Source organism: Miscanthus floridulus, chromosome 10, assembly GCF_019320115.1.
Source record: "Miscanthus floridulus cultivar M001 chromosome 10, ASM1932011v1, whole genome shotgun sequence".
NCBI classification, from domain to species: domain Eukaryota; kingdom Viridiplantae; phylum Streptophyta; class Magnoliopsida; order Poales; family Poaceae; genus Miscanthus; species Miscanthus floridulus.
The window spans coordinates 52425142-52453042 of NC_089589.1; the positions used below are offsets into that span (position 1 = coordinate 52425142).

General features: G+C 44.1%; 1 protein-coding gene and 1 long non-coding RNA gene across 2 annotated transcripts; both read right to left on the reverse strand.

Annotated features, from left to right (window-relative positions):
- Positions 1–8219: 8219 nt before the first annotated feature.
- LOC136488633 (F-box/LRR-repeat protein 13-like) lies at positions 8220–9289 on the reverse strand. Its single transcript, XM_066485494.1, has 2 exons — positions 9158–9289; positions 8220–9044 (listed from the first exon to the last, which is right to left on the reverse strand). Exons 1-2 carry the CDS (start codon positions 9287–9289, stop codon positions 8220–8222), a joined length of 957 nt encoding a protein of 318 aa, XP_066341591.1.
- Positions 9290–15705: 6416 nt separating this feature from the next.
- On the reverse strand, positions 15706–16187 carry LOC136486954 (uncharacterized). The gene is made up of 3 exons (XR_010767086.1): positions 16121–16187; positions 15999–16045; positions 15706–15746 (listed from the first exon to the last, which is right to left on the reverse strand). It is a non-coding gene; the product is annotated as an uncharacterized lncRNA (long non-coding RNA).
- Between the last annotated feature and the right edge of the window lie 11714 nt (positions 16188–27901).

Sequence of the window (27901 nt, forward strand, 5' to 3'; positions counted from 1 at the left end):
TTATCTAGGTAGTGTCGTAGTTGTCACCCTTTTGTCCTCGGTAAGCATATGAGTGTGGAAGAGCGCTATCCTGGAGCAGCGTCCAAGTTTTGATAATCTCATGGTTGTCGTCTCCAATTAAGTTCTCTCTTAGGAACCTGAGCCTGTACACGTGGTTGCTAGCCTTGAACGTTGTGCTACGAAGACTTTATCTATGCCTTTGCTTGACCTTAGGTCCAAGCTTAGTTCCCTTGAATGCTTGCATGTTTCGTGGTTGTCCCGCTCTTGTGTGGGAGGACCTTGCTCAAAAATCCTTGTTGGACCTTATTGCTCTTTCTCCTACTGATGAGCTAGTGAAACGCTAATCGCTATCTGCCCTAGCTTTGGAACCTTTTCTGCACAGATCATGTCATTGCTTTATCAACTGAATCCCTAATTAGCGCAATGGCTCTGTCCCTCGAATCTCATGTATTTTGTCTCCAACTCCTTCAAGTCTCTGGATGTTTATCAGTCTTGGTCTCCTATTGCTGCTCGACAGGACCAAATCTCATGTTAATCTTTATCTGGTAATCACTTTGGTGGACACGAGGCATAAATTAAGCAAGAGTCTCCTGCTTAGTTGCCTTCGGCAATTAGGCTATGTTCTTTTGCACTGTGTTTTGATCTTTTGATCGCCTTCTTGTTGATTCCTAACCTTGTGACTATCCTTGTTTGCTATCCCTCTTTTGCACAATGCTTGTTCTTACAATCTAATTGGTGCCATTGGAAATTTCACTTTGGTTGTTTGTCCAGCAATGGTGCCACGATTAGTGATCTACGGTGCCACGATGGAACCTAGAGCCTCCTTGTGGGCGGTCGACGCATGGTTGTGCTGCTGGGTGCGTGCTGGTATTGAGGTTTCTAGTCATGATCCATTGCCAAACTGCACCGATGTGTTATTTTCACGTGAGCTCTTCCTTGGTTATCTCTCTATATCTTATTGAAGATCCATATATCAGACCGAAAGTAGTAGAGCTTCCTTTTGAAGTCACAAAAAGGATATCCTTTGAAGAACTGGTCACTGACATAAACAATAACAGACTACAAGAGGTGGTAAACAAGCGACTCTACCTAACTGTCCCTGTAATGACGTCGATCATCTGATGAGCAACTTATGTCATCCATGTTGGATCAGAAAGGTATCCAACACTTAATGTTGGACAAGTTATCAATCTAATGATAATGGATGGCGATATCATGTGGTGTAATAGGTCACCAGGTGCTCATGAACCTCCCGTTCAAGTTCTTGATCTGTAGGTGCATGATGGTCATATAGTTGAAATCAACCATCTCTAGTGTGACTCGTTATCTGTAGACTTCGATGGCGACCGTCTATTTGTGCCTCGATTGCAATTATTGTTGGGGTCAAGAGTAAGAAATTGGAACTTTGAGTGTTGAGAGACAACTAATTAGTTACTAGTCGGAAGCTTAACCTCCAGCTAGGTGACAACTTTTTGCTAATTACGAAGGTTATGTCTCGTAGAGCAATGATAAGCAATGTAATAGCAAGACATTTAGCAATGCAGCTACTGCTTTGTTTTCCAAAACCTGTGCTATCAAGTCAATTCCATCTTGGACAATCACACAGATAGTACAAGACGTTGTATCGGCTATGTAGGAGCTAGCAAAAACACATCCCTAGTTTCGATCAGCATCATTGTGCCCTAGGTACCACAAACGGGTTTGTTCAAGGCTCTATTGGATGTAGTGCCAGAGAATATTCAGAAATGGTTCCTTGTCTTTATAGGGATGCCCTCCATGTGGAGTAATGCTTTGCGCCCTGGGAAAATAGCCCACAAGTCCAATGCTTGTGCATCGTCAAGTTGGTGTTTAGATCAACGGCGGAAATTGTTACCTAAGAAACATGTCAGGAAGACTATAGCCTCCATCTTCAGCTAGAGAAAGGCTGCTGCTGCTATGAGAAAGGTTAAAGAGTGCAAAACACACACCTCAACGTGTGAAGCAAAGAAAAGGGAGAACACGAAATCTGTCCAGATTTTGTGGCACTAAAATTGGTTATCTTCAAGTCGGTAATTAGTAACTCAAACGAAGTTGGATTGGCCCCAAACTTGGTGATCTCATTCCTTGCTTAGGACCCTTCAATGTCTTAAGTTGGGTTGAGTATTGGTTGAGTAAAACATCGGATTTGAGAGATATCTTCTCGGCTCGGTTTGCTGCCATTTCAGAACACAGCAGTTTTGGTAGCCGCATTGTTTGGATAGTCAAACAGTGTCCGTTTGAGCTGAATTTTGGTGAGCGGTTAGAGGACTCATGGATCTATGTTTCTACCAAAATTCATGCACAATGGAGCACTAGTTTGTGAAATATGAATAGAAAACAAAAGGGTACAGAATCTGCAATTTCGATGTGACTGCGATCATCCTTTGCATTAGACGGTTGTGTTTGTAATTCATGCCAAGAAATTACAACTTGTAGGTGTATTGCTGTTAGACAACCCTCCATACCCTTGAGAAGACTAATTGCACCCCTATGTGCCTTGCTTTTGCCCTCTTAGGTCAGCAATGCATGAGCAGTCAAGGTGTTCTAGAAGCCAAATTGTGCCCATGCAATTCGAAAGTAATTGGAAAGGTGTCAAACCATAGATTTTTGGATTATGATTTTCGAGATATTGATTGGCCTAAGAATGGAAGCCTCGATGTCAAATATAGTTTAAGAAGGCTAGTTTTGCTACGATACAAGTCAACCCAACTTGCTGTGCGACTGCACCACGAAGGCAAATTGTACTCAACCTGCTTGGTAGTGAACTAGTCCCTAGTTTTGTGATTACTTGCAACTTGTGTTGTCCTCCAAGCCTCGCTAACATCCTTCTACATCAATGGTTCTCCAATGCTGACATGCCTAAGGTGTCTTCCATGCGTTTTACCCAAGGGGTTGCCTCAGATACAACTCAGATAACTGTTGTCGTTTGGATACGAGAATTCCCTTAAATAATGGTCGTCGAAAAACGCTGAGTCAATAGAGTCAGCTATCACATTCACCGCTCACTCAACTGACTCAGGTAATACAGTACTGTTATCAGAGAAAGAGCACTGCACACATGGAACATTATGTAGCTTTCCATCAGTTGACATATGAGTGAGTGCACCGCTACAACCAGTTTGGATATTGGTTAACTAGCTTCTCATGCCCTCAAAGGATGTTTACCCCATCTATGATCACATCCTTTACGAGAAGTTGTGATCAAGCCACTTTAGTAGAGAACTACTTTTTAGACCTTAGGAGCCAAATATAGGACCGTTGCAAGGAATATCCGTCAACCAGCTGCAATCTAGTGCAAAGTCTATAAGTTCTATGCTATATATCCACTAGGGAAGTAGAGGCTACAAGTATTTAGTCTACGCTTGTATCACTCTTCGTACATCGAGGACGAAGTACGTAGGACAGTGCTGTCTTGGATTCCTCCCAATGTAACAATGCTTTATGGACGCCAACAAAGGAAATTCTTTAGACAATAGCTTGTGACGAAGAGCAAGTATCAGAAAGTGTCGTGACAAAATTATCCTCTCTGATACTCTAAAGTTAAGTAGCCTAATACTATCACTGATGTTGGAAACTGGATGACATGTTTCTCTTCCCTTAAAAGTCTTTCACACCGAATCTTAGGACGTGATTCCTTTAAGGGGGGAGGGCTGTAACACCCCAGGTGTTTGCCATCAGTTAAGCAATGGGTTTGAGCTCAAACATGACATGTCGAGTGGTAATGAAGGTGTCAAGATCAAATCTACATGATGGAGCTCCAACTTAAACTTGGGCCACGCACATTTGCTTACATATGGACCCTTGTTAAGATTATGCAAGAGTAATGTTAAACATGCTTATTCCATGTACATTACATCCACATGCATCCATCTAGACCCGTGGAAAAGTTTCATGAAGTTTGGAATCAAAAAATCACATGAAATGATAAGTCATATCTTTGCATGAATTGCTTTATCAAGTGGATGGAAACCTATGAAGTCAACCAAACCTTGGTACCTTGCTCAAACAACTCTACTTCCACTCATGAACAAAAGTTATGAAGGGTTCATGTTGAGCAGGTGGCCAGAAAATGCTCCAATGGATCAAAAAAGATAATTTAAGTTTCATCGTGATCCTACTTTGGTCAAAGTAGAACAGTAGGTTCTATACCAGTTTTGAGGTTGGACCTTAATTGAAAGTTGTAGTCCATATCATGTAGAACAAACTTGGTTTTTGGACTAAAAGCTAGATCAGCTTGGAAGTAAGTCAAATCGAGGTCACAAGATCGAATTTGCTGTTGTTTTCAGCACCTAGAATTATTCCAAGTCTAAAATTCATTGTCATTAGGTTGGCATGCCGCGTTCTTGAGTTTTTATTAAGCATCATGCTTTGACCCAAAAATAGAAGTTGGAGGTATTTCATTAGAGAAGAGCATGTAAAAAGTTGGGTCAAGTTTGATCATGTTTTGACCAACAAATTGGAGTCCTAACCGAGCAAGGCTTAATCCTTATTATGGTGTTGACAGTGGCATTTTAGGAGCTAATTAGCTGCTAATCTACTGCTCCAATGACCATGCAGCCTTAATCAAATACGTAGAGCAAGCCAAGGTGAGCAAACTTTGTTTTTGGCCCAATGTCCAATTTGAACCCGAGCCGGCCCAAATCGGCTCCCCACTTTGCCTACACTGATGCCCGCCACGTGTTCGACGAAATGACGTCGTGGCCGCCATGCACCGGAGTGCGCCCAACATGGCCGACGCGCGTCCGAGCTCTGCGCCACGCGCCGCCTCACGCCCTGTTGCTCCAAAACTGAGCGCCTATGTGTCTCCTTGCCTCCCTCACTCGCTTCCGCCCACCCTGGCGCTCTTCCTCAGCGCGCACGCACGCCAGAGCGCGGCCGCCATGGACGCTGCCACCGAGCTCCGCGGCCACCACCCCCCGCTCGTCTGCAGCGCGAGCCAAGAGCCTCAGCGTCCTCGCCTTCACCTGCCGTGCACGTCGAACCCCTTAGCCACCTCCCTCCCTCGCCTGTGTTGTTCGTCCTCGGAGCGCTGCCGTCGCCGCCACTGGCTGCCATGGCCGCACCGCCACAAGCCGCCTTGAGCCGAGCTGGGTAGCCCTTTGGGTGCGCGCAGGCCCCCTGGTGCTTCCCCACCAATCCCCCGCCGCCACCGGCCCTTCTCCGGCCACCACCGGCCGATTCCCCGGCCTCCTCTGTTCTCAACTGCGACCAGGGGCCTCGGGCTCAAATTTGATGAAAGGGAGGGGTCTAACTGCGAAGTCTGTGACTCAAATGAATAGTGCCAATAAGGACCTATTTGCAGTAAATTTGCTGAATCTTTGGAAATTCATAGTAATTCATAGGAAATTCCTAAAATAGAAAAAGAGGACTTTTTGGAATCCTTATGAAATTATCTATGCATTAGATCTATAATATGGCACGTCTTAGTTTCAAAATTTTGCGGTAAAAATAGATTTGTGCAGTAAGGTTGTAATGCTAGTTGAATTTGTTATTTTCCATAACTACAGATCTAGGGCTCCAAATGAAGTGAAATTTTTGTGGCATGCTACTCATGTGATAGTTGATGTGTGGTAAAAATTTTATGAGTATTGGATGAGGTATGAGTGAGTTATTGGTTTATCTTGCTCTCACATGATTTCTTGCTTTAGCAACTTGTCTTTTTCATAGAGGTTGCTATACATATTCAAATGGAGTGAAATTTGTATAGTAGACTATTGAGAGGATATGTGAGCCACTGTAATTTTTGCAGAATTTATTGTATAATTTTGGTATATGTTCATTAAGTCACCTTGTTATCTAAAATAAATTAAGAAATGCATTAAAAGAATTTATTTGGTCATGGACACTAGGTTTTTTGGTGTTCTTTAGTCATGTGTGAAATGTTGGTAAAGTTAGTTTTTCCCAATTATGAATTTGCAACATAAGTTAATAATTATTTTCTTGCCGATGTGGTTTATGGACAGATCTGGGAACTTAGCAAAGTTCTTCATGACAATGTGCTTTGTTGTGAAACTTGTTTATACAAAAGTTGTAGATAATTTATGTATCTAGCTGCTGTCAAAATTTGGTATCATTTGGCCAAGTAGTGTTTGAGTTACAACTGTTTAAAGTTAGAATACAAGAATTGTTGCTCTCTGTTTTGTATGAACCAGTTTCTGTAAAGGTATAATTTTGACCTACTTAACTTGGGAATCAAGCTGTGATGGTTATAGATGAAATGTAGATAATTTCATAAGCTTTCCAAAATGTCTTCTTGCAAGTCATTTGGATTTGTGTGACTCCAGTTATAGCTAAATCTTGTAGCTGTTGTTTGCATCTCTGGAAATTGGCAGATTCCAATTATAGTGTTTGCTCGTATATTGTTAAGTGTGACTTATGCCTTGAATGATGACTGAGTTAGAGCACCTGAGATCTTGGGAAACTTGTGTCATGCTTGGTGTGGTCGTCTTCTTTGCCATCTTAGCATGATAGATTGTGTGATGTTTAAGTTAAGCATCGCAAAGTACTTAAGTGTGTTAGTGTAAACTATGCTTGTCTTGCTTGTTATTTTGTGATGCGTCTCATGGTACTATTCTTCATATTTATGCACTTGTATATTGCATCTCATCTAGGTACGCTAGATGCACCACGTGAAAGATGCGATGTTGGAGCCAAACCCGAAGATTTGGTTTGGTGAATATATCCCGAAGATGGAAGGACTAAGCAAGTGCTAGCACCGGAGATGTCACCATGACGGTGCAAGCTAACTGAACTGACTTGTGTCGGATCCTAGGCAAGACCCGGAGCATATTAAGCCTCCTAATTTCCGAAATGCAGTTACAGTATTATTGTTATATATATATATATTGTTGCATTAAGTTTAGGTGTTGGATGCAAACACTTGCTGCATTGGTTATCCAATCCTTGTCCAGATATTGATACCCTAAATCCTATGTAGCTCAGGCTCGTGTAGTGCTTAGCCCTACTTAAACACGGTAGAAGTCAGGTGATTTTCTGTCACCTGCGAGATATATGAAGATACATATGGCATGGTTGGCTATATTTGCTATCGTGGAAAAGAACTAGTCTTAATTTGAAATAAAGACCGGACGGAGGCTTGCCGGTTTGCAGTGACTCCGTCTGTGTCGATTAAGGACTGAATCTTGGAGCCTTTCCTGTTCATGTTGAACGCATGCCTCTCTCTTAGTTGGCCGGGTCTGGAGACCGACCATGAAGCCGAGTAGCTCACCTCAGGCCGGGAGTCGATAAGTATAAAGTATGCCTCGGAAGGGAGCCGTAGGCGTGAGTCCAAGGGCAGGTGATTTAAAAGTCCTGATCGTCCTGGCAGAAGGGTAATCCCTGAGAGTGCTGGCGCTGATTGAAACCACGAATTTGGTTCCTGAGTTGTCCCAAAGGTGACCCACGGCTACCCTTGCAAAGTATGCCAGGGTGAGAGTTAGGAATACCCCCTCAGCTGAGTTGTAATTCGATTCGAATCGCCGTCTCTCCCGGTTAGTGAGAACTTGACGGGCTTATCTCCAAAGTAGATACACTAAATAACATAATGGTTCATAAATAATGATATGATGATGACAACCTTATTATACCTGCTATGGTTAATATTGTTTGCTCCTAATAAGTGAGTGCTCTAGTACAGGTGCAAATCTAGTGGACAGGTAAATGATGATAACTCAATGCTAAGTTTAAATTGGTCACTATATTCATAAGCTCTTTTATGCAACTGTGTCAAGCTAGCCCACCTCATAAGCCTTGCATGACCCTTGGTGTCTTTTATTTCTGGTTTTGACGGGTAAGTGTAGCTGAGTACCTTCTCGTACTCAGGGTTTATCCCACCATGTTGCAGGTGAAGTTCTCGGCCTGTGAAGATGGTGGCTAACCGCTGGTGGCTAGGTGATTCTATAGTTACTTCTCATCTATATGCTTTTGTCGGATGATGTCACTTATGCTAACAATGTATTTGGAACATATATTAATGTAATCTTTTGAAAGGTATGTTGTTTTCACTAATCGATTTTGAAACCCAAACTAGTACTTTTAATTGTGAACCCAGTTGTAATATTATTTCTGCTGCAACCCTGTGTATGTGATGTGTATTTGCTTAATCACACGATCTTGGTTGTGATGTTGATTTACTGAGGTCTTTCGGGACACTCGGCGGACTACCGGGTTTATATGAGTGAAAGTATGTGTGTGTCAATGTTTTAGTGGGGACAGCCGTACTTGATCTTGTATAAATTGGGCGGTTCTGTTACAACATATGCCTCTTGTAATGCTGACATGCCCTGAAGAACAGGAGCCATGTACAAGTGGCCATCTAGCCTCAGTGAAACAAGAAGTGCAACATCAATAAGAGTGCAGAACTCCTTGCTGAAAATGCAATTTGTGATGCTCAGGCATTTCAGGGATTCTGACGAAATCTTCTTGGCATGGCATAAATAGCAGTTGGCAATCTCAAGATGTTGCAGTGATGGACAGCTCGAGAAGTCATAGAAACTGCTGTTTAAGTCTACACCACCAAGCTCAAGCCTAGTCAAGTGCCTAGAGACTAGAGGCAGGTCATCTGGCTCAAAGTCCAAATACCAAAGGTTATGGAGCTTGAGCATCTGAACCTGGCACAATACAACATGGCGGATCCAACGATTCAGGCAGAGCTTGAAATCAACCATGTCCTGGTCATGTATATAGAAACCATTGAAGCTAAGCTCACACGCCTCTAAAGGCGTGTAGCCTCGAGAATCCAGCAGGCAATCCACAAACTGTCGAAACTTCTTCAAGGCTGTCAACTCAATCCAACAGTCAGACACAGAAATGACACGCATGACCGAGGCAGACTTCCAGAGGTGATGCCAGCGCTTGGCCAGCATGCACGTCCGCACGGCCTCCTGTGCCTCCAGGAATCCAAGGATGTGCTCAAGCATGCCATACGGCAGGGAGTCGATGCCATCTCTGCTGCTCGGTACAAGTGGCTTCTTGCCATTTCTTTCCAGAGGCGTTTCGTTGAGCAGGCGCAGGGCGTCTACGCTGCGCTGCACGTAATGGTTAGAGCCCAGAAGAAGAAAGGGTTGGGAGGAAAACTGGAGAAGGGAAGAGGCATACGGACTACGGAGGCCTCGCTGGGTGTGGAGGCCTCATCAATTACCTGGACGTCTGTGGCTACAGCGGTGGTCACGAAGCAAAAACGCCGACCGATGGCGCAGCACGCACAAAGGAAGTACAACAGGGTTACAAATCGGGCTCGTATCCTCTTTGGATCTTCTGATTTCTTAACCATTGGATCTTGCCAAATGAAGGACCCTCATTGTTTGCAAGCACTATATATTTTCTCTATTATATATTATACAAATGTACCCATAAGATCACCATTATCGGTGGTACCCCACCTAGGCTGATTCTGAGTTGCCATCTAACCGGCACGATACCACCCTACAACTCAGCCCTAAGTAACCCCGGGTACCGTCGGCATGCTGAGATTGTGAAACATAGTACCAGGGCTCCCAGTGGTCACTATGTGGTCTCAGGAGGGGGTTAGTGGATACGCCCTTACATCCCTACGCTATCACCTACATCCTATGCAGCAGTTGTATCATCCTAGCCAGATCACATTTGTCTCCTGGCTGAATGGGAGCGAGATTGGCGTGTAAGAAAGCTTCTAAGGACCGGTTCTCCTGATTCAGTCCTTAATAGGACTAGACAAGATCTCTCCTCATGTGGGAAGCTCGACCTCCTATACCCTTGATGGCACCTCCTTACCGAGCACTCATCCTATGAAGAGTCTCACCACCGGGAACTACTCAGCTCATATGTACCCACCACAGGTACCACTAGAGAGGCTTATAATAGGTCACACTCTCCCAGCAAGACCCATCTGAAGACTTGTCATAAAACCCTGTTTGGTCGACTCGACTCTCACCACACACCCAAGACACACGCTAGAATCTCTCTCACACGTTATAAACCATATTAGTGGCACCACGTTCCTAATCCGCAAACAAGCATACCCCCTCCACCATGCATCACATCACTAGATATCACGCATAGTAGAAGAAGTAAGTAGCAAGCGTATGTAAAACGAGCATCTATCCTATCAGTGGGTGTGCAGGAGTAAGGTTGTGTCAAGTTATAGGTTTCAAGCAATACTACCATGCAACCTATCACAAGTTCATTGCAGAAAGTAAAGCACTAACATTCTAATTGCATGCCTATATAGGATTTTATAAGGTTGGGTGAGACGTGGCATCGCCAATCATGTCGTCTCCTAGCTCCTCGGTGTAGTCATAGCCCTCCCTCGTCAGGCTGGTGCTCCTCCGGGGCTGTTAAATGAGACAATAGTCATGATAAGTCACCTCAATAGATATTCACAAAGAACCAATAGAAATTCAAAAGATCCAAATGCACTCAAACACAAGCATGTGACGTAGAGCTCATTTTTTGAAAAACCTGGACACTGGTTACATATTTTTTTGAGGTCGTATGAATTTCCTATGAATTTTCTAAGTTTAATTCGTTTTCTAAAAAAGAGAAAAGAGTGAAAACAATATGAGCTTGACATGTGTTAGCTCCTGATTGGCTGGTGGCTATGCCGTCACTGATAGGTGGGTCCTAGGCGTCAGTCAACGCTGACCGGGCCTGACCGAGCCACGGGCGTCCCTGGCAAGCCAGGTTCGACTTGGTCTGGGCTAGGGCGGCCTGGACACGTGTTGGGCGCAGGGTCTGGCCACATAGTGGGCTCAGGCCGCTATAGGGTAGGGTCCATAGGGCTCGGTCTACCATGGACAGGGGGCTGGTGCACCATGGACTCAAGGCCTAGTCCACGGCAAACCTGGTGCAGGTGGCACCTGTGCGCACAGCGCACGATGCATTGGGCATACGTAGGGCAAAAAGGGGAAGAGGGCGCTGCCTCTCTTCGCCAGGTGCTTGACACGGGTCCTCAGAGGGTTCATCAATGTCGAAACGACACAATGAGGCTCATCATTGGTCTAGTGGGGCTCCTGCAGGCGTCCATGTTCTTGCCACACGCAACCGAGGTGGTAGTGGGTCAAAAGATCATGGCTTGGATCTCAGTGATGAGGGCCAGGGCAGCAATGGCCATGGCGATGCTACGGGTAGCAAGAATGAGGTAGCAGTGCTCCTTTCTAGGAAAATGCAGGTGACTATTTGCCTCGACAGAGTTCGCTCGACGATGAAGACCGAGGTGGAGGTCCAGTGCAGCGGCACTGTGCCTCGACGTTGTGGCCTAATGGGGCTCCTATGGTTCAACCAAGGGCGCGGGCAGGTGCGGTGTGCTATGGTGGAGACACTCGTCCCGCCCTCATCCAGCGAGGTAGCCGACATCACCGGGAATCGCAACGACATGGCAGCACCATGGCGCATGGCCATGCCAACATTGTGAGCTGGATTAGGTGGCCTAGGGTTCCTATCCGGCTGCGCTTAGGTCCAAGGGATGGCTATTGGCAAAGTGGAGCTAGTCATGGTGGTTTTGAGGTCACTGTCGCCCTATCTTGGAGAGAACAGTGGCTCACCGCGATTGCATTGGTTCACAGCGTGAGAGCACACGTGGAGGCAGCGTTCCAGGGTGCTATGGCTCTCTATGGGGGTGGTAGCACCTATGATAGGTGCACATGCACATGCTGTGCTCGGTGCTCACCAAGACCTAGCCTTGGGCCCTCTTAGGTTGAGAGAACCCGGCGGCGGGCACGTCGGGTTCTTGTCGGAGAGCTAGGTCGCAGGGTCTCACCATGGGCTTTAGGTGAAAGGATAGTGGTGCGGTGGAGAGTTGAAGCATTAACGAGGCATAGTAGGGCCATGCTGAGTAGTTATGTTGGTGTAGCCGATTTGGGTGTCGTCCTCCGTTCCAGTGAGCTCTGAGCAGCTCCAGCAGCGGTGCTCTCCAAGTCTCCCTCCGGGCATCTGCTCATGTTGGCGGGGAGCCACCATTGCTGGTGGAGTGTGCTAAGGTTCATAGGGGCACTGGCGTGGGCCGTTATATTAGTGACCGGCTATGGCGTGGCGGTGAACGGCACAGGAGCGTCGAGGGACATGTGTAGGGTGATCGAGTGCTTAGCACTAGGGTTTGGGGCACACTGGGGCTCGCACGCTATTCGAATTCGCAATTCGGAGTGGCAGCTTGTCAAAAGTGGCAAGGATAGGGCGATTGTGGTGATATCATTGCGGCGTGGGGTCATGGTGGCATTCATCATCGCCTCTGCTGGTGTCGGTGAGGGTAGGGCACGGATTGTTGATGTGGCGAGCATCTAAGGGTGCATGAGGCATGAGTAGGGTGCGGACGGCGAGGATCATGGGGCTCTGCCTTTGATTCTTGCCAGCGGAGGTGCTCGGCAGGATGGGAAAAGTAGAGGAGAGGGGAAAAGGTGGGGGATAACTGGTGGGCCCCATGGGTCCACTCGTCAGCAGCGCGGAGGGAGGGGTGTGGCTCTACTTGGCTGGCACTGGTACGGGGTGCGTTCCAGCTGGCAGTGGCACACACGGGTGATTATGGCTTCCAGCGGGGGTGCAGGGCTGGGCCACTGGCTGGCGTGCGCCTCTTCTCCTTTCCCTTTTCTTTTCTAGAATTCTATTTCCTTTTCTATTTTCTATTTCTTCTGGCTTGCACCTATATATATACTTATACCCATGATAGTAGATTGTACGCTGAGGTGCGCATGAACAGGAACTAGATGGCAACAGAGACAAGATTTAGACAAGTTTAGGCCATCAATACGATGTAACACCTTACGTCATGTGTTCTGCTAGATCGTTTTGTATGAGGTGGAATAATGAGGCAATGAGATATGATGAGATGCCTTTGAGGGGGTCCCCTACCTACCTTATATAGCTGGGGGTAGGGTTACATGTCGGTCAGATTTGAGTCTAGTTGGTTATACGATAGAGATTACATGGAATATGATATCTAGCATATCGGATCAAATCTATCTTAATATTCAAGATTCCTCCCTGAAGTCTTGTGGTGCACGCCAAGCAATGCCTTGCGCCACGTGTCTTGAACTTGTGGGCAGGACCGTCCCTTGATGGCGGGGACCATGTCTTGCGCCGTGGGTGCCTAGGGTTATACCCCCCACATGGCTTCTGCAGGAAGAGACGGCCGCCGCTCCCTATGCTGTCGGGGTGTGCACCCGTGGTGCCTCGGGTCCTCAACTCCATGGATGCGGGCTTGAGGAGGAGCACGAGATGGGTGTTGCCAAGACCGATGTCTGGACTTAGCACTACATCACAACACCAAGTTTAGCGATGGACGGTCTGACGCTAAAAGCGGCTACATCGACAGACAATCTGACGCTAAAAAGTTATAGCGACAGACTTCTGCAGACGCTATAAGTCCTGTCGCTAAACATCTTTAGCGTCAAACAGTACTTTTAGTGTCAGACAGTCCGTTGCCCTGAATTTTTTTAGCGACAGATAGTCTGCTGCTACTCTTTAGCGACAGATTGCCTCCCAGTACTCTATAGCTACAGACAATTTGAAGTTACAAATGTTTTCAGTGACTCATGGTTTGACGAGATCATTTAAATGCATTCAAAAAAAATAAAAGGCCATTTGGTTGCAAATTAATACAAAAGTAACATCATTGTGTATGTTTCTCATACAAATAGATTCATTCATGACCAAGTCCATATAGTCACTAAGACATACATATATGGTCAGCCATTACAAACATGAATCAATGATTCATCAATGATAAGTCTACAGTATCAGCTACATGTATGCAAATGAGATCGACTAGCACCTCATTGGCAATGTAGAAAATATAAGTGGATCCACTACAACTACTGTCCACTTCAAACCTCATTGGCTCCAGTAGTATCATCAACATGAAGCTCTAAGAGAACATCTGTTTTTCCTTGCATCTGGGTTTGTGCAACATCTGCTAGGGATACTTCAAATGCTTGCTTTGAACCAACCATAAAGGTTAGCATGTTTCCTACAGAGGCAAGGGTAACAAACATTAAAATCAAACTGAACATGTGTTAAAGGGGGTCCCATGTACTAGTGAAGTACTTGAACTGAAATAGTCAAGTACACTCAAGGTTCAAGCAAACAAATGAAGATATTAGCAGCCAAGAAATAAGCAGAAAATAGAAGATAATAGCAATCTTCAGTTTCAGTTTAGGCAAATCATTCTGGGAACTGGTGACCAAACAGATAGTGATCATATTGCAAGCAACAACCACTACTCAGCATTATGTAATAGCATTAAGTAATAACCAAACAGAGAGTGATCAGCATATTAATTTTCCAGTTCAGTCCTACCACATAATAATAGTAGCTTGAGTAATAGCAGTACTAGTCCTTAAAATTACAGCAACTGCTTCTTACTGAAACCTGAAATTCCTTGAGGCAAGTGATCAACATATTAATTTCCTACTTAAACCTAAAATGAAGGGCACTGTGTTGGGTTCAAGAGGCAACACTCACAAATCTAGATCAGCACACTACTGGAGGCCGCGGCTTTGCCGAGTGTTTTTACACTCGGCAAAGAGCTCTTTGCACTCGGCAAAGTCTGCTCGGCAAAATTTTTCTCGGCAAAGGGTCTTTGCCGAGTGCTTTTTATTGGGGCACTCGGCAAAATAAAAAAAAATTTGCCTAGTGTTTGGGGCGGCACTCGGCAAAATATTTCGGCCGTTGTGGCGCCAGCCGTTAATGGTTATTTTGCCGAGTGCCCGACCCAGCACTCGGCAAAATTTTTTTTATTTTTTTTAAATTACTTTGCCGAGTGCCCCAGTCCAGGCACTCGGCAAAGTTTTTTTTTTATTTTTTTTTAAAAAGTACTTTACCGAGTGCCCCTGCCTAGGCACTCGGCAAAGTTTTTTTTTATTTTTTTTTAAAAGTACTTTGCCGAGTGCCCCTGCCCAGGCACTCGACAAAGTTTTTTTTTTATTTTTTTTAAAAAAGTACTTTGCCGAGTGCCCCTGCCCAGGCACTTGGCAAAGTTTTTTTTATTTTTTTTTTAAAAATTACTTTGCCGAGTGCCACTGCCCAGGCACTCGGCAAAGTTTTTTATGTTTTTTAAATAATTTCTTTGCCGAGTGCCCCTGTTTAGGCACTCGGCAAACAATTTCTGAATTTAAAAAAAAAATACTTTGCCGAGTACAATCATATCTTGAGTAATACATCAGCAGCAACTACAGCTCCAGAGTTAACAAAGGTTCGTGCCAAGGATTCTGACTTCCAAGATAACATTCCTAATTTTGTAAAGTGACAGTACATAAGAGATACAGGAAATACACAGTGCAAAAAACAATAATAGAAACGAAATTTTGTATAAATAAGGCACGATTGTTTATTTGATTTTCCTTTTGTAGTTCTGTAGAGCACGACCATATCAAATCTAAATATGGATGAATCCATTTATATTAGTAACAATATCTAGAACTACACCTGAAACCTAAGCCCAGTAACCAGGCCAATGTGAAGTATTATATGTCATCAACACCTGAAACCTAAGCCTAGTAATCAGTTCATGTCCTATGCACAGATGTGTGAGACCTGTAGCCTTCATGTTGTGTTCTGCAGCAAGATGAAGTTTAGTAGCCTAGTAAATTTATCTAGCAGTAAACTAAACACTTATGGATCTCTAATGCATACTTAGCAGCCAGCCATAAACACACCTTTCGGAGGAGATTATCTCTTAGCCGAACACGTTCAACATCTTTTTCTTGTTCAGCACTGAAGGCCTTCAGATTATTCAGAGTTTGTTCCTTTAGCTTTATAGCCTAACATTGAGCAGAAGATAAACAGTCCTTTCGGTAACTGAGTTGAATTTGGGTGATGCCTACTGAGAGCAAAGCAATGAGTAATTTCTACATAACCTAATCCCTGAAAGCAAAACTTATAAAGGAAACTAATTTTATGTGACATCCTGTTACTGTATACTCCCTGTATGGCCAATTGACAAGTGAATAGATCAAGTCTGTCAAACTACTTATAGATTATAATACTGAGGGGTGAAGCCACCTTCATCTTACCTAGCACAAATATATGCAACCTGTTCCCTCGAGCAGAATTTTGAAACCTGCAAATAAAAAGTGATTGGCATAGAAAATACATTGTAAAAATGCCAAATGACTGAAAGATAAGGCATACTTACACATTCACTATATAGTAAAAATGCCAAATGTCATCTGTTAGCGTACTGCATGCTGAACTACAAATGATGAAAAAACGAGAGGATGAAAAGTAACCATACTGAAGTACAGATACAAGATAAAGTAAGCTAAGAGTGACTACTTCAACCTATTAGAGACTTAGCTTTGTTCCAAAGTAGGAGCAAATTCAAGCAGGAAATGGGAATCCAAAACATTGTATGATAATCACCTTCTCTATTTTGTCACCCAACATGTTAAGCTCCAGAAGTTTGCACAGTAGGAACATTAGCTACACTAATTGCTACCTACTCCATTTGTCATTTGAATGGCTTATAGATCTATTCCCCTTAAAACTAATAACCCCGTAGAAATGATGCACAGTTGCAAGGATTTAGCATAGCAGGTCAAATGTTTTGTCGCAGCTTTCTGGGTACCGGCACTGAAAATCCAAAGATTGATTTATCTAGTAGTTCACTAAACATTTAGCTGGGCACCAGCACTGAAAATCCAAAGATTAATTTATCTAGCAGTTCACTAAACATTTGTCGATCCCTAGACCAGATTTAGCAGCCAGCCATAAACACACACAAGACGACGAGATATAACCATGATTGCATCTATATAGGCAGATAAAGTACACAAGGGGAGATGGAGGAAGCAAAGAGGGCTGCCTCACATTGTAGTGGATGTTGACCTTGGGTGGATCCACGGCAGAGCACTCGTCGTCATGGGCAGTGGTGACTGCTGCCGCGGTGGCCTCGTCCTCCTTAGAGCTCGAGCCACCAGCGCCCTCCCGAGCCCACGCCGCCGCCTGCTGGTGCTGGGCCTGCGCTGCCACATCCCGGCACCTAGGGACCATTGCAGCAATCACCTCCAAGGCCCAAGCAGCCACCTTCTGGGCCCATGCCGCCTCATCCTGAGCCCGATCACGGCTACCTCCAGTGCCCGCGTCGCCGTCGTCTTCTAGGACCGGCCATCCACCACCTGGATCCAAGCCTCCCTCACCGGATCTGCTCGAAAGGAGGGGAGACTGGCCACGAATGGGAGGACCGGAGGCCGAAGGAGGGGACGCCGCGCTGCGCTGGTCGGGGGAGGAGGCGACGAGCCTGAGAGTGGAGGGGGAGGGTGCGGCAGCGGCGGGGGTGGGCGTGACGACGGCTAGGGTGGGCGCGGGGGAGCGGGCGTGGCTGGGGGCGTGAGGGTTGGGCCGCGCGGGGTTGGGGTGGGCTTTGAGGGCAATTTTTTTTGAAAATCAACTTTGCCGAGTGCCCCCTGGGCCGGCACTCGGCAAAGCCCACTTTGCCGAGTGCCCCCCATGGCACTCGGCAAACTATTTTTTTTATTTTGGGCCCAAATTTTTTTCTGGGGCCTTGTGACAGTATTTCAAACTCTATTTTAAAATTTGGGGCAATTTTGACTTTTTTTTATATATTTCATTAGTTTATTTCGTTTCGTCGAATTTTTCCGGATATTTCAAATTTGAACTGTAGGTACATGGAATAATGGACTTTGGTCATCCAAAAATTGATACTCATGATATTTAGAGTATGTTTAGGTCGTATCCAGGAACTCGCATGAAATCTCGAGCATCTCGTTGATGTAACATGTCGAGGTACTTGCCAGAAATGTGATTTTAAATTATATAAAATGCAAACGAAGTCTGAAAATCACGAAACTTGTCGAGGCGTCGTGTTATCACATGTGGAGGCTGTGGTAAAAAAATTGAGAAGGTTTCGAGCAAGTTGTGACGTCGAATGCCAAAAACCCAAACATCTCTACATGCCTGAGTTTTTGTCATCCGATGTCACTACTTATCGAAATCTTATCAATTTTTTACCACAGCCTCCACATGTGATAACACGATGCCTCCCCAAGTTTCATGATTTTCGGACTTCGTTTGGATTTTATATAATTTAAATTCACTTTTTTCGCAACTAACTCGACATGTTACGTCAACGAGATGCTCGAGATTTCATGTGACTTCCTGGATACGGCCTCAACATACGCTAAATATCATGAATATCAATTTTTGGATGACCAAATTCCATTATTCCATGGACCTGCAATTCAAATTTGAAATACGCCGAAAAAATCAACGAAACGAAATAAATTAATGAAATATACCTAAAAAAAGTCAAAATTTCACCAAATTTTAGAGTAGAGCTTTAAATACTGTCACAAGGCTACACAAAAAAATTTGGGTCCAAAATAAAAATATATATATATTTTGCTGAGTGCCATGGGCAGCACTCGGCAAAAATGTCTTTGCCGAGCGCCGGGCCCAGGAGGCACTCGGCAAAATTTGTTTTCAGAAAATAAAAAAAATTGTCGAGTGCCCAAGGATGGCACTCGGCAAAGTTTTTTTTTTTAAAATAAAAACAAATTTTGCCGAGTGCCTGATGGCTGGCACTCGACAAAATCTGACGGTAGGTGGCCGCCATCACGGTCCGGCTAAATTTTGCCGAGCGCCTGGCTTTGCCGAGTGCCAGGCACTTGGCAAAGTCCAGATTTGCTGAGTGCCTGACTTTGCCGAGTGCCGAGTGCAAAATTTTGCCGAGTGCTACACTCGGCAAAATATTGCTTTGCCGAGTGCCACGATATTTTGCACTCGACAAAGTATCAGGCACTCGGCAAAGTACAGTTTCCCAGTAGTGGCAGTATGGCAAAGGAGGCACCACAAATGAAAAAACAGTACAGTAATGCTCGTTCAGCATTTGCCTTGACGTCACATGAAGGAAAAATCAGCATTTGTGAATTAGGTGTTTTACATCACAAGAGGTGAACACTGATGACTGAAGTAAATAAAGTGAAAAAATGGGCCAGGAACCACCACAGCTACTAATCAGTACTGACTTTTTTTAGATAAAGGAAAACAAACATTCGGTCTCTGCACTTACAGATAATGAGATAAGGGCATAAGCCAGTCGAAACGGAACCAGTGACTAGAACATATAGAATAAGCATATTCATCACACCTACAATTTTCTAACAGCCAGGTTGATAGTGCAGTCGCCTTTCCTACATCATTAATTTCAAGGAATCCTTTTCCACATCATTAATCTTAAGGGAACTGGGACTGTGACTCTGGGAGCACATGTGATTAGAGGATAAAGTGCTCACCTTTGGACTCAGAAATGGAAGATTTGGTTTCCCATCAAAATAAAAGATTTTTTTTTGCGAAAATAAAAGATATATATCTGTGCACAAGATTGCAACGAACAGGGTCACGGAGAATGTCTTACCACTCCATTTTTGAAATCACCAATCATTATCTTGAAAAAACGCTTCGGGTCATCCATGTGGTGCCAATAATGATGTGCAATGCACGCTTTGAACACTGTCCCAGATTTGTTCATCCTACCACCTCTCCTACAATATAATGTAATTTGATATGAAGCTATTAGGGGAACATTAAATCGAATGCATGCACCTACTCATACACAACCTGAGTAAGTACAAGAGAGATAACCCAAATATATCAGCCATTTTTTCAGAATTATAATGATAGCCGCAGCAAGTATGTTGCAAATATAGCATGATAAGTAGTTGGTCGGTCATTGTACCGAAGTTCTGAGGACGTAAATCAAATATTTTTAGGACCCACAGCCCAGTGCTGCTCCTTGCCCCAAAAAAGGCGAAAGATACATAAACATCTTGGTGGCTGAACAATAACTCAAAACAATTTTAGTTTGTAGGGTAATGCAATTGCAATAAAACAAAAACATCTTTTTGTGCTGCTGACTATGCATAAAAATAAAAATGGGTACCTGGCCAGAGGCAAATTACGAACTTCATTAGGTGATCAAGATTTAGAAAAGATGAAGAGGCCACTAACCTTGGAAAGGAGCTCCACACGTCGTTGCACCTGCAGAAAGCAGCCTCAACACCCAGATGCCCAAACTCCAGCTCCAGTCCAGACTATATATAGGGCAAGGCCGGCCTCACGGGCTCACACCAACACCACTTGAAAAAAAAAAAATGAACCAAACACCACATTGCCTAGTGCCTACATTGTGGATACTGTACCTGCGTTCCTGTGATTTCTCTCTAGCACATTAGCCAATGTAGGTAATCATAACTTCTACTGAAAATATAGACGCACAAAAAAGAATGGCATGAATGATTACTTACGCTGGGATTCTAGGAATCTAGAGTTCTAGACTGAGAGCCAGTTTAGTTCACTTCATTTTTCCAAAATTTTCAAAGATTCCCCGTCACATCGAATCTTTGGACGCATGCATGAAGCATTAAATATAAATAAAAAATAAAACTAATTACACAGTTTAGACGAAATCCACGAGACGAATCTTTTAAGTCTAATTAGACTATGATTGGACACTAATTACCAAATAACAACGAAAATGCTACAGTAGCATTTCGCCAAAAAATTTGCCAACCAAACAGGCCCTGAGAACCAAAGGCTGCGAGGAATCTAATGAAATATGCTAGTGACACTTCGTGTCTTATACTAAGGCCTGGTTTAGTTTCAAAAAAAATTCACCCTAAACTATCGCATCAAATTTTGCGGCATATGCATGGAGTATTAAATATAGACGAAAAAAAACTAATTGCACAGTTTGGTTGAAAATCGCGAGACGAATGTTTTAAGACTAATTAGTCCATGATTAGCCATAAGTGCTACAGTAACTAACATGGGCTAATGATGGATTAATTAGGCTTGATAAATTCGTCTCGCAGTTTCCAGGCGAGCTATGTAATTAGTTTTTTTTATTAGTATCCGAAAACCTCTTCCGACATCTCTGAAACATCCGATGTGACATCCAAAAATTTTCATTTCGTGAACTAAACACCCCATAAATAAATTACTATAAAGGACAATACTAATATCCAAATAGCTAGAGTTGTAGAAATTTTGTCCTTATCTTGTGCAGCAACCAATAACAAATGAGTTGGAAAACAATGAGCAAGAGAGAAACGGGTTCTTCTGCAAGCGGATTCTTGTGCAGCAACAACTTACAGGGGTACGATGCAAAGGACGAAACAACTAAACTGAACAATTTTGCAGTACTATAGTATAAAAAGTTGAAGGTATCATCAGAGATTCTCCAGCATCTCTGGCTGCCAACCGATTGAGAAGTGCCAAGAGTAACCAAGCCCGGAACAAACATCAGCTTGCATGTTCATATTTTTTTTGTGGGAAAATGTGATAGGAATCTGGCAACACCAGAGAGTTTTTTTGTATGAAACTCTGGAACTAACTAGACCTAAGACAGTTTCTGGTGAGGCTGTAAAGTGTCCGAACCATTTAGTTAATCAAATTGACATTGCAGATTTGAACTGAAAAATAAAATCTGAACTAATTGTCAAGATCATATAATAATTTAAAATGACAGCGCCAAGTGACCCATTATAATTATTGCTAGCTACTGTAAACCAAGATAGAAATATAGGGCACTAAGGAAAAGTAGTGGGCATTGGCATAGTCCATTGCTCCTATCCAGAACAATAATATTTATTTAAACTACATAAAAATAAAGTGTGCTATTGTTGACAAAAAAATAACCAACACCAATTAAGAAAATATTTACTTATTGCTTTAGCTTACAGTAATCGGCCTGGTTATTAACAAAATTACTATAGGCATATGAAATGTGGACCAGATTATTGTGCAAATCATAAAGACCGGTGAATGTACCATCAAACTCAAAGAACTAAGTAGGTAAACAAAAAAATGAGTAAAGAATGGGTCGAATTGCGGCTTAAAGGACCTTCAAGAGAGGCAGATCGATCGTTTGCCTCCATTTCATATAAAAACTTCAGCCCTATCAAGCTTCATATTCATAACTACCAAAACAGCCACCAACAAAGCAGATCAAAACAATCGATCCCTAACTGATAGTTACAAGTGAAATATAACAAATATCCATATTTTGTCATTCATCATATAATACATGTGAAATTAATAGAAATTAAAATAATTAGGCACAAACCTGGCAAGCTACTAGGGGCAGGAGCAGGTGACATATCAGTTTCTGAATTTGTGTCACTTGAAGGGGCGGGTGAAGGAGCATCACCGATATGTAGCCTCTCCCACAGCTCTGAACAGTTAGTTTTCCAAAAGCCAATCTTTTCATTCTGACGGTCATAGGTCACAAGTGTATTACGAACAATGATGCCTGCCATTAAGGTCATTACTTTAGCTACTCAAAATGGCTAAGTTTCTAAATGCATAAAATAATAAACTGTTGTCATGATCTTGTAATAGAAACAGACTATTTTTACTACAGCCTTTGAATGAATCAAGAAAATCAAGAGCCTTTCATTCAGACAATTGTTATAGCCAAGGAAACATATTTAAATAAACAGACCTCATAGCAACAAAAAGAACAAGCAAAAGAATCTGTAGACCTCATAGCAAAAGAATCTGTAGACCCCAATAAGAACTCATTTTATAATAAGAACTACTAGAAGCTCCTAGCAACAACAGTACTAACTTTTCAAGGTACTATCATTAAGCATTATTGACACTATTGAGAACCTAACCTAACTGCTTGAGTTTGCTGGCAATAAGAAGCAGCAAGAGTAGTCTACGGATTTTAAGTTGCATCATTGTCAGACATCAATACTCAGATTAGCTATTGGGAAACAATGTCTAATTCCAAAAGACACTTAAGAAAGCACATATCGTCTAAGTACGAGAGAGAGAAACATAAAGCAGAAGTTAAAAGTAACCATTGACAATTACAATATAGGATCTTGTGCATCTAAAAAGACAATGGATTGTAAGTCAAGAAGACAATTCTGGTTTGCAAATGACAAGAAGACAACCATATGACTGCATGCGACCTCTGAACAGTGAGAAAGAACAGAGAAGACCAATCTTGGAATGCAATTACTTAAATAACAAAGGTTTCGGGACAATTACTTTGAACATTAATTCGCTATTTTTTCATTTAAATTCAGCAATATTGTTCAGTTTGACATGGTCTGCAGTTCCAAAAACATCTAAGCTGTTGATTTGAAACATACTATATTACCAATTTACTAATTCTAGAGAATGGCGGTGTGACTATTATAAATTATCACACTGTATTGCCAAATAACACAGAATTTTCACCGTAGATCGGAACATATATATATATATATATATATATATACACACACACACACACACACACACACAGAACTCTAACCCTAGATCTTCTAAACACAGCACCTAAACATCCATACATACACAATACTCATCCATAGGAACATATGTACACCATCTGAGGCAGAAAACGACTCACCATGGACATGCATATCAGATCTGCAGACCGCACGGGATGAAGGAGCAACTAGAACGACTGGACGACGTAGATCGGACGGAGACGACATGGATCAAGCCCGCATCCTAGCCCGGGACGAGTGTGGTGTTGAGTCGCTGCTGCAGTCGACCCGCGCGTGGGCGCTCGGCCTTCAGCCAGCTCGCCCAGCCTGGGGACGACGGCGCTGGCCAGCCGGCTAGCGGGCCATGGCGCAGCGGTGGCTGCATGCCAGGCATGGCTCTCGGTCGCCCCATCCCGGAGCGCGCGGCCCTGCCGCAAGGAGCCAAGGGGGGGGGGGGGGGGTTGAGCAGGGCCCTGCGCAGGTGAGGAGGATGCGGAGGGAGCCGGCGTTGGCGCTTCTGGAGGAGGCACGAAAAGAGAGCGCACGCTGGGGAGAAGAAGACCGAGCGAGAGAGCGAGAGCCGTGTCGGGCTTCTGGGGAGAGAGCGAGAGCGCACGCTGGGGAGAAGTTTGGGCATAAGGCTTCCCGGTGGATGTGTGCGTTCTGTTTTTATTTTTTTTCTTGTTTGTGTTGGTGTGAGTTATATTTTTCTATGGGAGCCAATGCTGATGATGCTTGAACGTAGCTACGGGATGTAATATACATCCGTCCGCGCGCGGTGCTCGCCGTTCTGGCACCTGAAGAAGATGGTGTCGTGCCCTCGGATCGCCACACTTGAGCCGTCACTAAACTTCACCGTGCCGGTCATGTTGCTATCGAGCTCAGAGGAGGCTGCCTTGCAGCCCATTATGTGGTTTCTGGCGCCGGAGTCTAGGTACCACCGCTGCTGCTGCTCACTGCCCACATGTCCAAGGTGGACTTGGGCGCGCGGTTCATCGAGGTTGATATCCTTCAGAGCCTTCCTATGCTCCTCCACCTCCGTCACCTCTCCCTTCTCCTTGGCCTCAATGTCGTGCAGTACACATAACGTAGCCATCAGGATAGTGCCTCCTCATCATCATCATCCTGCACCAGATGAGCCTCAACCTTCTTCTACTGCTTGTGATTTGGGCACTCCTTTGCCCAATGGCCCGTCTTCCCATAGCGTCGGCAGACATTGGGGTCGACCTTCTTCTTTTTCTCTGAAGAAGCATTACCGTGGCGCTTGCCATCGCCACCGCGGCTAGAGGAGGCTTCCCCGGACTTCTTCTTCTCCTTCATTTGGGTAGCCCACTCCTCCTCTGTTAGCAGTAGCTTGTCGCTGTTCATCGTTGTTGTGGCCTGCTCCATGCACTCATCCACCGCCCACAGATGGCCTATCACATCCTCAATGGTGAGGGTGGACAAGTCCAGCATCGTCTCTATGGAGAGAGCAATCTAGATGTACTTCACCGACACGAAGTGGAGATACTTGGAGACTGCCTCTTCTTTGTCGATGGTGACACCGTGGCTCCTCAGCTTGCTGATGAGCGTTTGTAGATGGAGGGAGAAGTCCTCCACCGACTCACTATACCTGAACTTGAGATTGGTGTACTCCAGCTGGGCCGTCGCCTTCTTTGCGCGGTCGGAACCGACGCGCATCGCCGCAATGGCCTCCCACGCCTCCTTAGCAAAGTTCTTCGCCCCCAATGGCTCCCTATACTCCACTGGTACAGCAACGAGGATAGCCTATAATGTTGACATGTCATCTTCTTCGTTGTCGGTGCCCTTGTCAATAGCATTCCAGAGCCATCGGCTTTGAACTTAACCTTCATGGTCACCGCCCACTCGCCATAGTTGGGCGAGTTAGCGTCAGTCAACTGGTGCCGCTGACCTCCCGCACCGTGCGCACAACGACCTTCTATCATGGCTGGGCAGCAACAGCAGCAACATTGTTGTCCCCCATCTTTGAACCGTCCGTCATCGTCAGCGATTAGTCTGGCGACGGCGCTTGTACGGCTCTGATAGCACTTGTTAATCCCTCGGCTGCCCTGCATAGGTAAGCAGTAAGCTTACCAACACACTCACTCACTATGGCTAGAGGTAAAAGAAGATATTGAGAACAGCTCACACACATACACAACACAAGCCTAGCACTGGCCGAAAGCTCTGCTTCTGGATGTGGCAAACTTAACTGATTTATTGTATTGCCTCTGAATAGAATATAACTCTAGTTGTACCTCTACTAGGTACATAGTTGTTAGTGAGTATACCAACTACCTACTACCGGAGTACAAGAGTACACCACATACCTACTCCTAAGGTACAGAGTACACCAACTACCTAGTCCTAAAGTACAAGGGTACACCAACTACCTACTCCTAAGGTACAAAGCTTAGCTCAGCCATCTTCACTCTACATGGCCGAAGTTAACCACTACTACTATAGCCTACTGCCTTACTGCTATAGCTACAGGAGCTGGTCGGCAGAGCCGATCAGTCTCCAACTCTCAATAGGGAGTGGTCGGCCGAGCCGACCATTCTCCAGTAATGGAGAAATGGGAGCAGCAGATTATGTCTTACATCTTTATTGCCTTAGGAGCCTATTTACAGCAGGATATCCCATCAAAAGGCTTCCTGTAGCACCAGTGTTAACAACACACAGCAAGAAAAGAAAAGAGCAACTTATATACACAAAGCATCCATGCATTGAGCTAATGTCATTTCTGACCACCAATGCATTGTGTATCCCTGTCATGGGGGCAGCCGCGCCTCGCCACAGCCTCGCTAGGGCTGCCACCAAATCTGCGGAGCACCAAGAGCCAGCAGCCTTGGCAGATATCACTTATGCCAGTGGGCAGCACCGAGCCATGATGTTGTTTGCCGCTGCTAGCGCCATCACAGCTTCAGCCATCAGCCGGTCCACGAGAGCGGCTGGAGGATGGTCTGAAATAAAAGATGTGACTGACCCATATGTTCAGGATCTCGGTCAATGGGCTGTCACTGAGTACAACAAGTAACTTACAGTTCGTTAAGGTCGTTAGCGGTCAGGAACAAGTTGTTGCAGGCATGAATTACGTCCTCAAGATTGAAGCAAAGGGAGGCCCCTCCCTTAGGTACAAAGCGGCCTTATTTGATCCACTGCCCGGCGGAGAACGTGAGCTTAAGACCTTCGAGTCTGTTTGATGTGTTTGATGGAAACAACCAGCAAGTGAAGTAAGCTCTCTAATGGCCATCACTGTGTCTGTTTGACGTGTATGTGTGTGTGAGTGTGAGTGTTGTTGTTGCCACTTTCCCTCTAAGATCAGCATAGTATTGTCTTAATTTGGTTTGAGAAGAAATATCATGGGAATAAAAGTGGCTTGTGTTTTTAAATTTTTTATAAATGACTATCTTTGTTTTCTTGTGTCCGTAGACCCAACAAAGGCTTTAATATTGTTGCGTTGCCTCCATATTATCCAATGACAAGATATTATGGATGATGCTTTGTAAATAGAATCAAAGGAAACACATAAAAGGCTCAGCGCAACATGAAATTCAATGAAATAAACTAAAGGACTAATTAATACTTGGTGAATTTCCCACATAGTTGTGCAGGAGGAAATCGCCTTTGATAGCATGGACTTATCATGGATAAACACGGCAATTTGTAACTTTTTTGTGATCCTGAACCAATCATGCAGGAGACCCCACATCCCCTCTGCATGTTTCTCGTTGGTCCATGGGACGTTGTGGTCATAGGTGCACCTACACTCACACATCACATGGATATCTATGTCTAGGACATATCTTCATCGAATGCGATCGTGGCCACATCCTCAAAAGTGCCAATACTTCTTGCTAAGATCTCTGTCTTGAAGATTGAACACAATCGCACTACTACAGAAATGTCATGGCCTACAGCACTTTCACCGCTAGATTTATTAAAATCGCGCCAGTGATGGTTTTCACCGCCAATTCGCCAATTCGTAATATGAGCCAGCAGTGATGTGGTTATAAGCGCAGGTCATATTACCCACTGGTGCTGAAAATGGGTCCAACAACCGACAGTGATGATGGAACCCTTATCACCACCGTTTGTAATACGATCCGGTGGTGACAATCTATTATCACCACCAACTCGCATTACGATCTGGCAGCAATTACCATGGTGCAACACAGTAAATTCTAAATCAAGTCTGATGAAGGCAAAATTTATTTCAGAGTTATAGATCTTGATGAGATTACAACTTTATAGTTGACAACTATTTCATTTGAAATCATTTTCGGTTCGAATTCTGTTTCAGATTCTCATATTTTAAAATTCAAAATTATCAAATTATCCAAATGAACACCAATCGAGAAATGACCAAAACCAAAGTTGACGATCTCGATGAGATCTGCAACTATGTAGTTGATGACTTTTTGATTTGAAATCATTTACGGTTCTAAAACTCTATTTGAAGTTTCTCACATTTTGAATTTAAATTTTTTTCAAATGACCTCGAATGGAAAAATGTATAGTTAACAACTTTTTTTATTGGAAATCATTTACGGTCCCAAAATTTCTATTTAAAAATCACATAATTTGAAATTCAAAATTTTCAAAAAACCTTAGACGGAAAAATCACAAGAAGCAAAAGTGTTGATCTCGATGAGATTAAAATTTTTTCACAG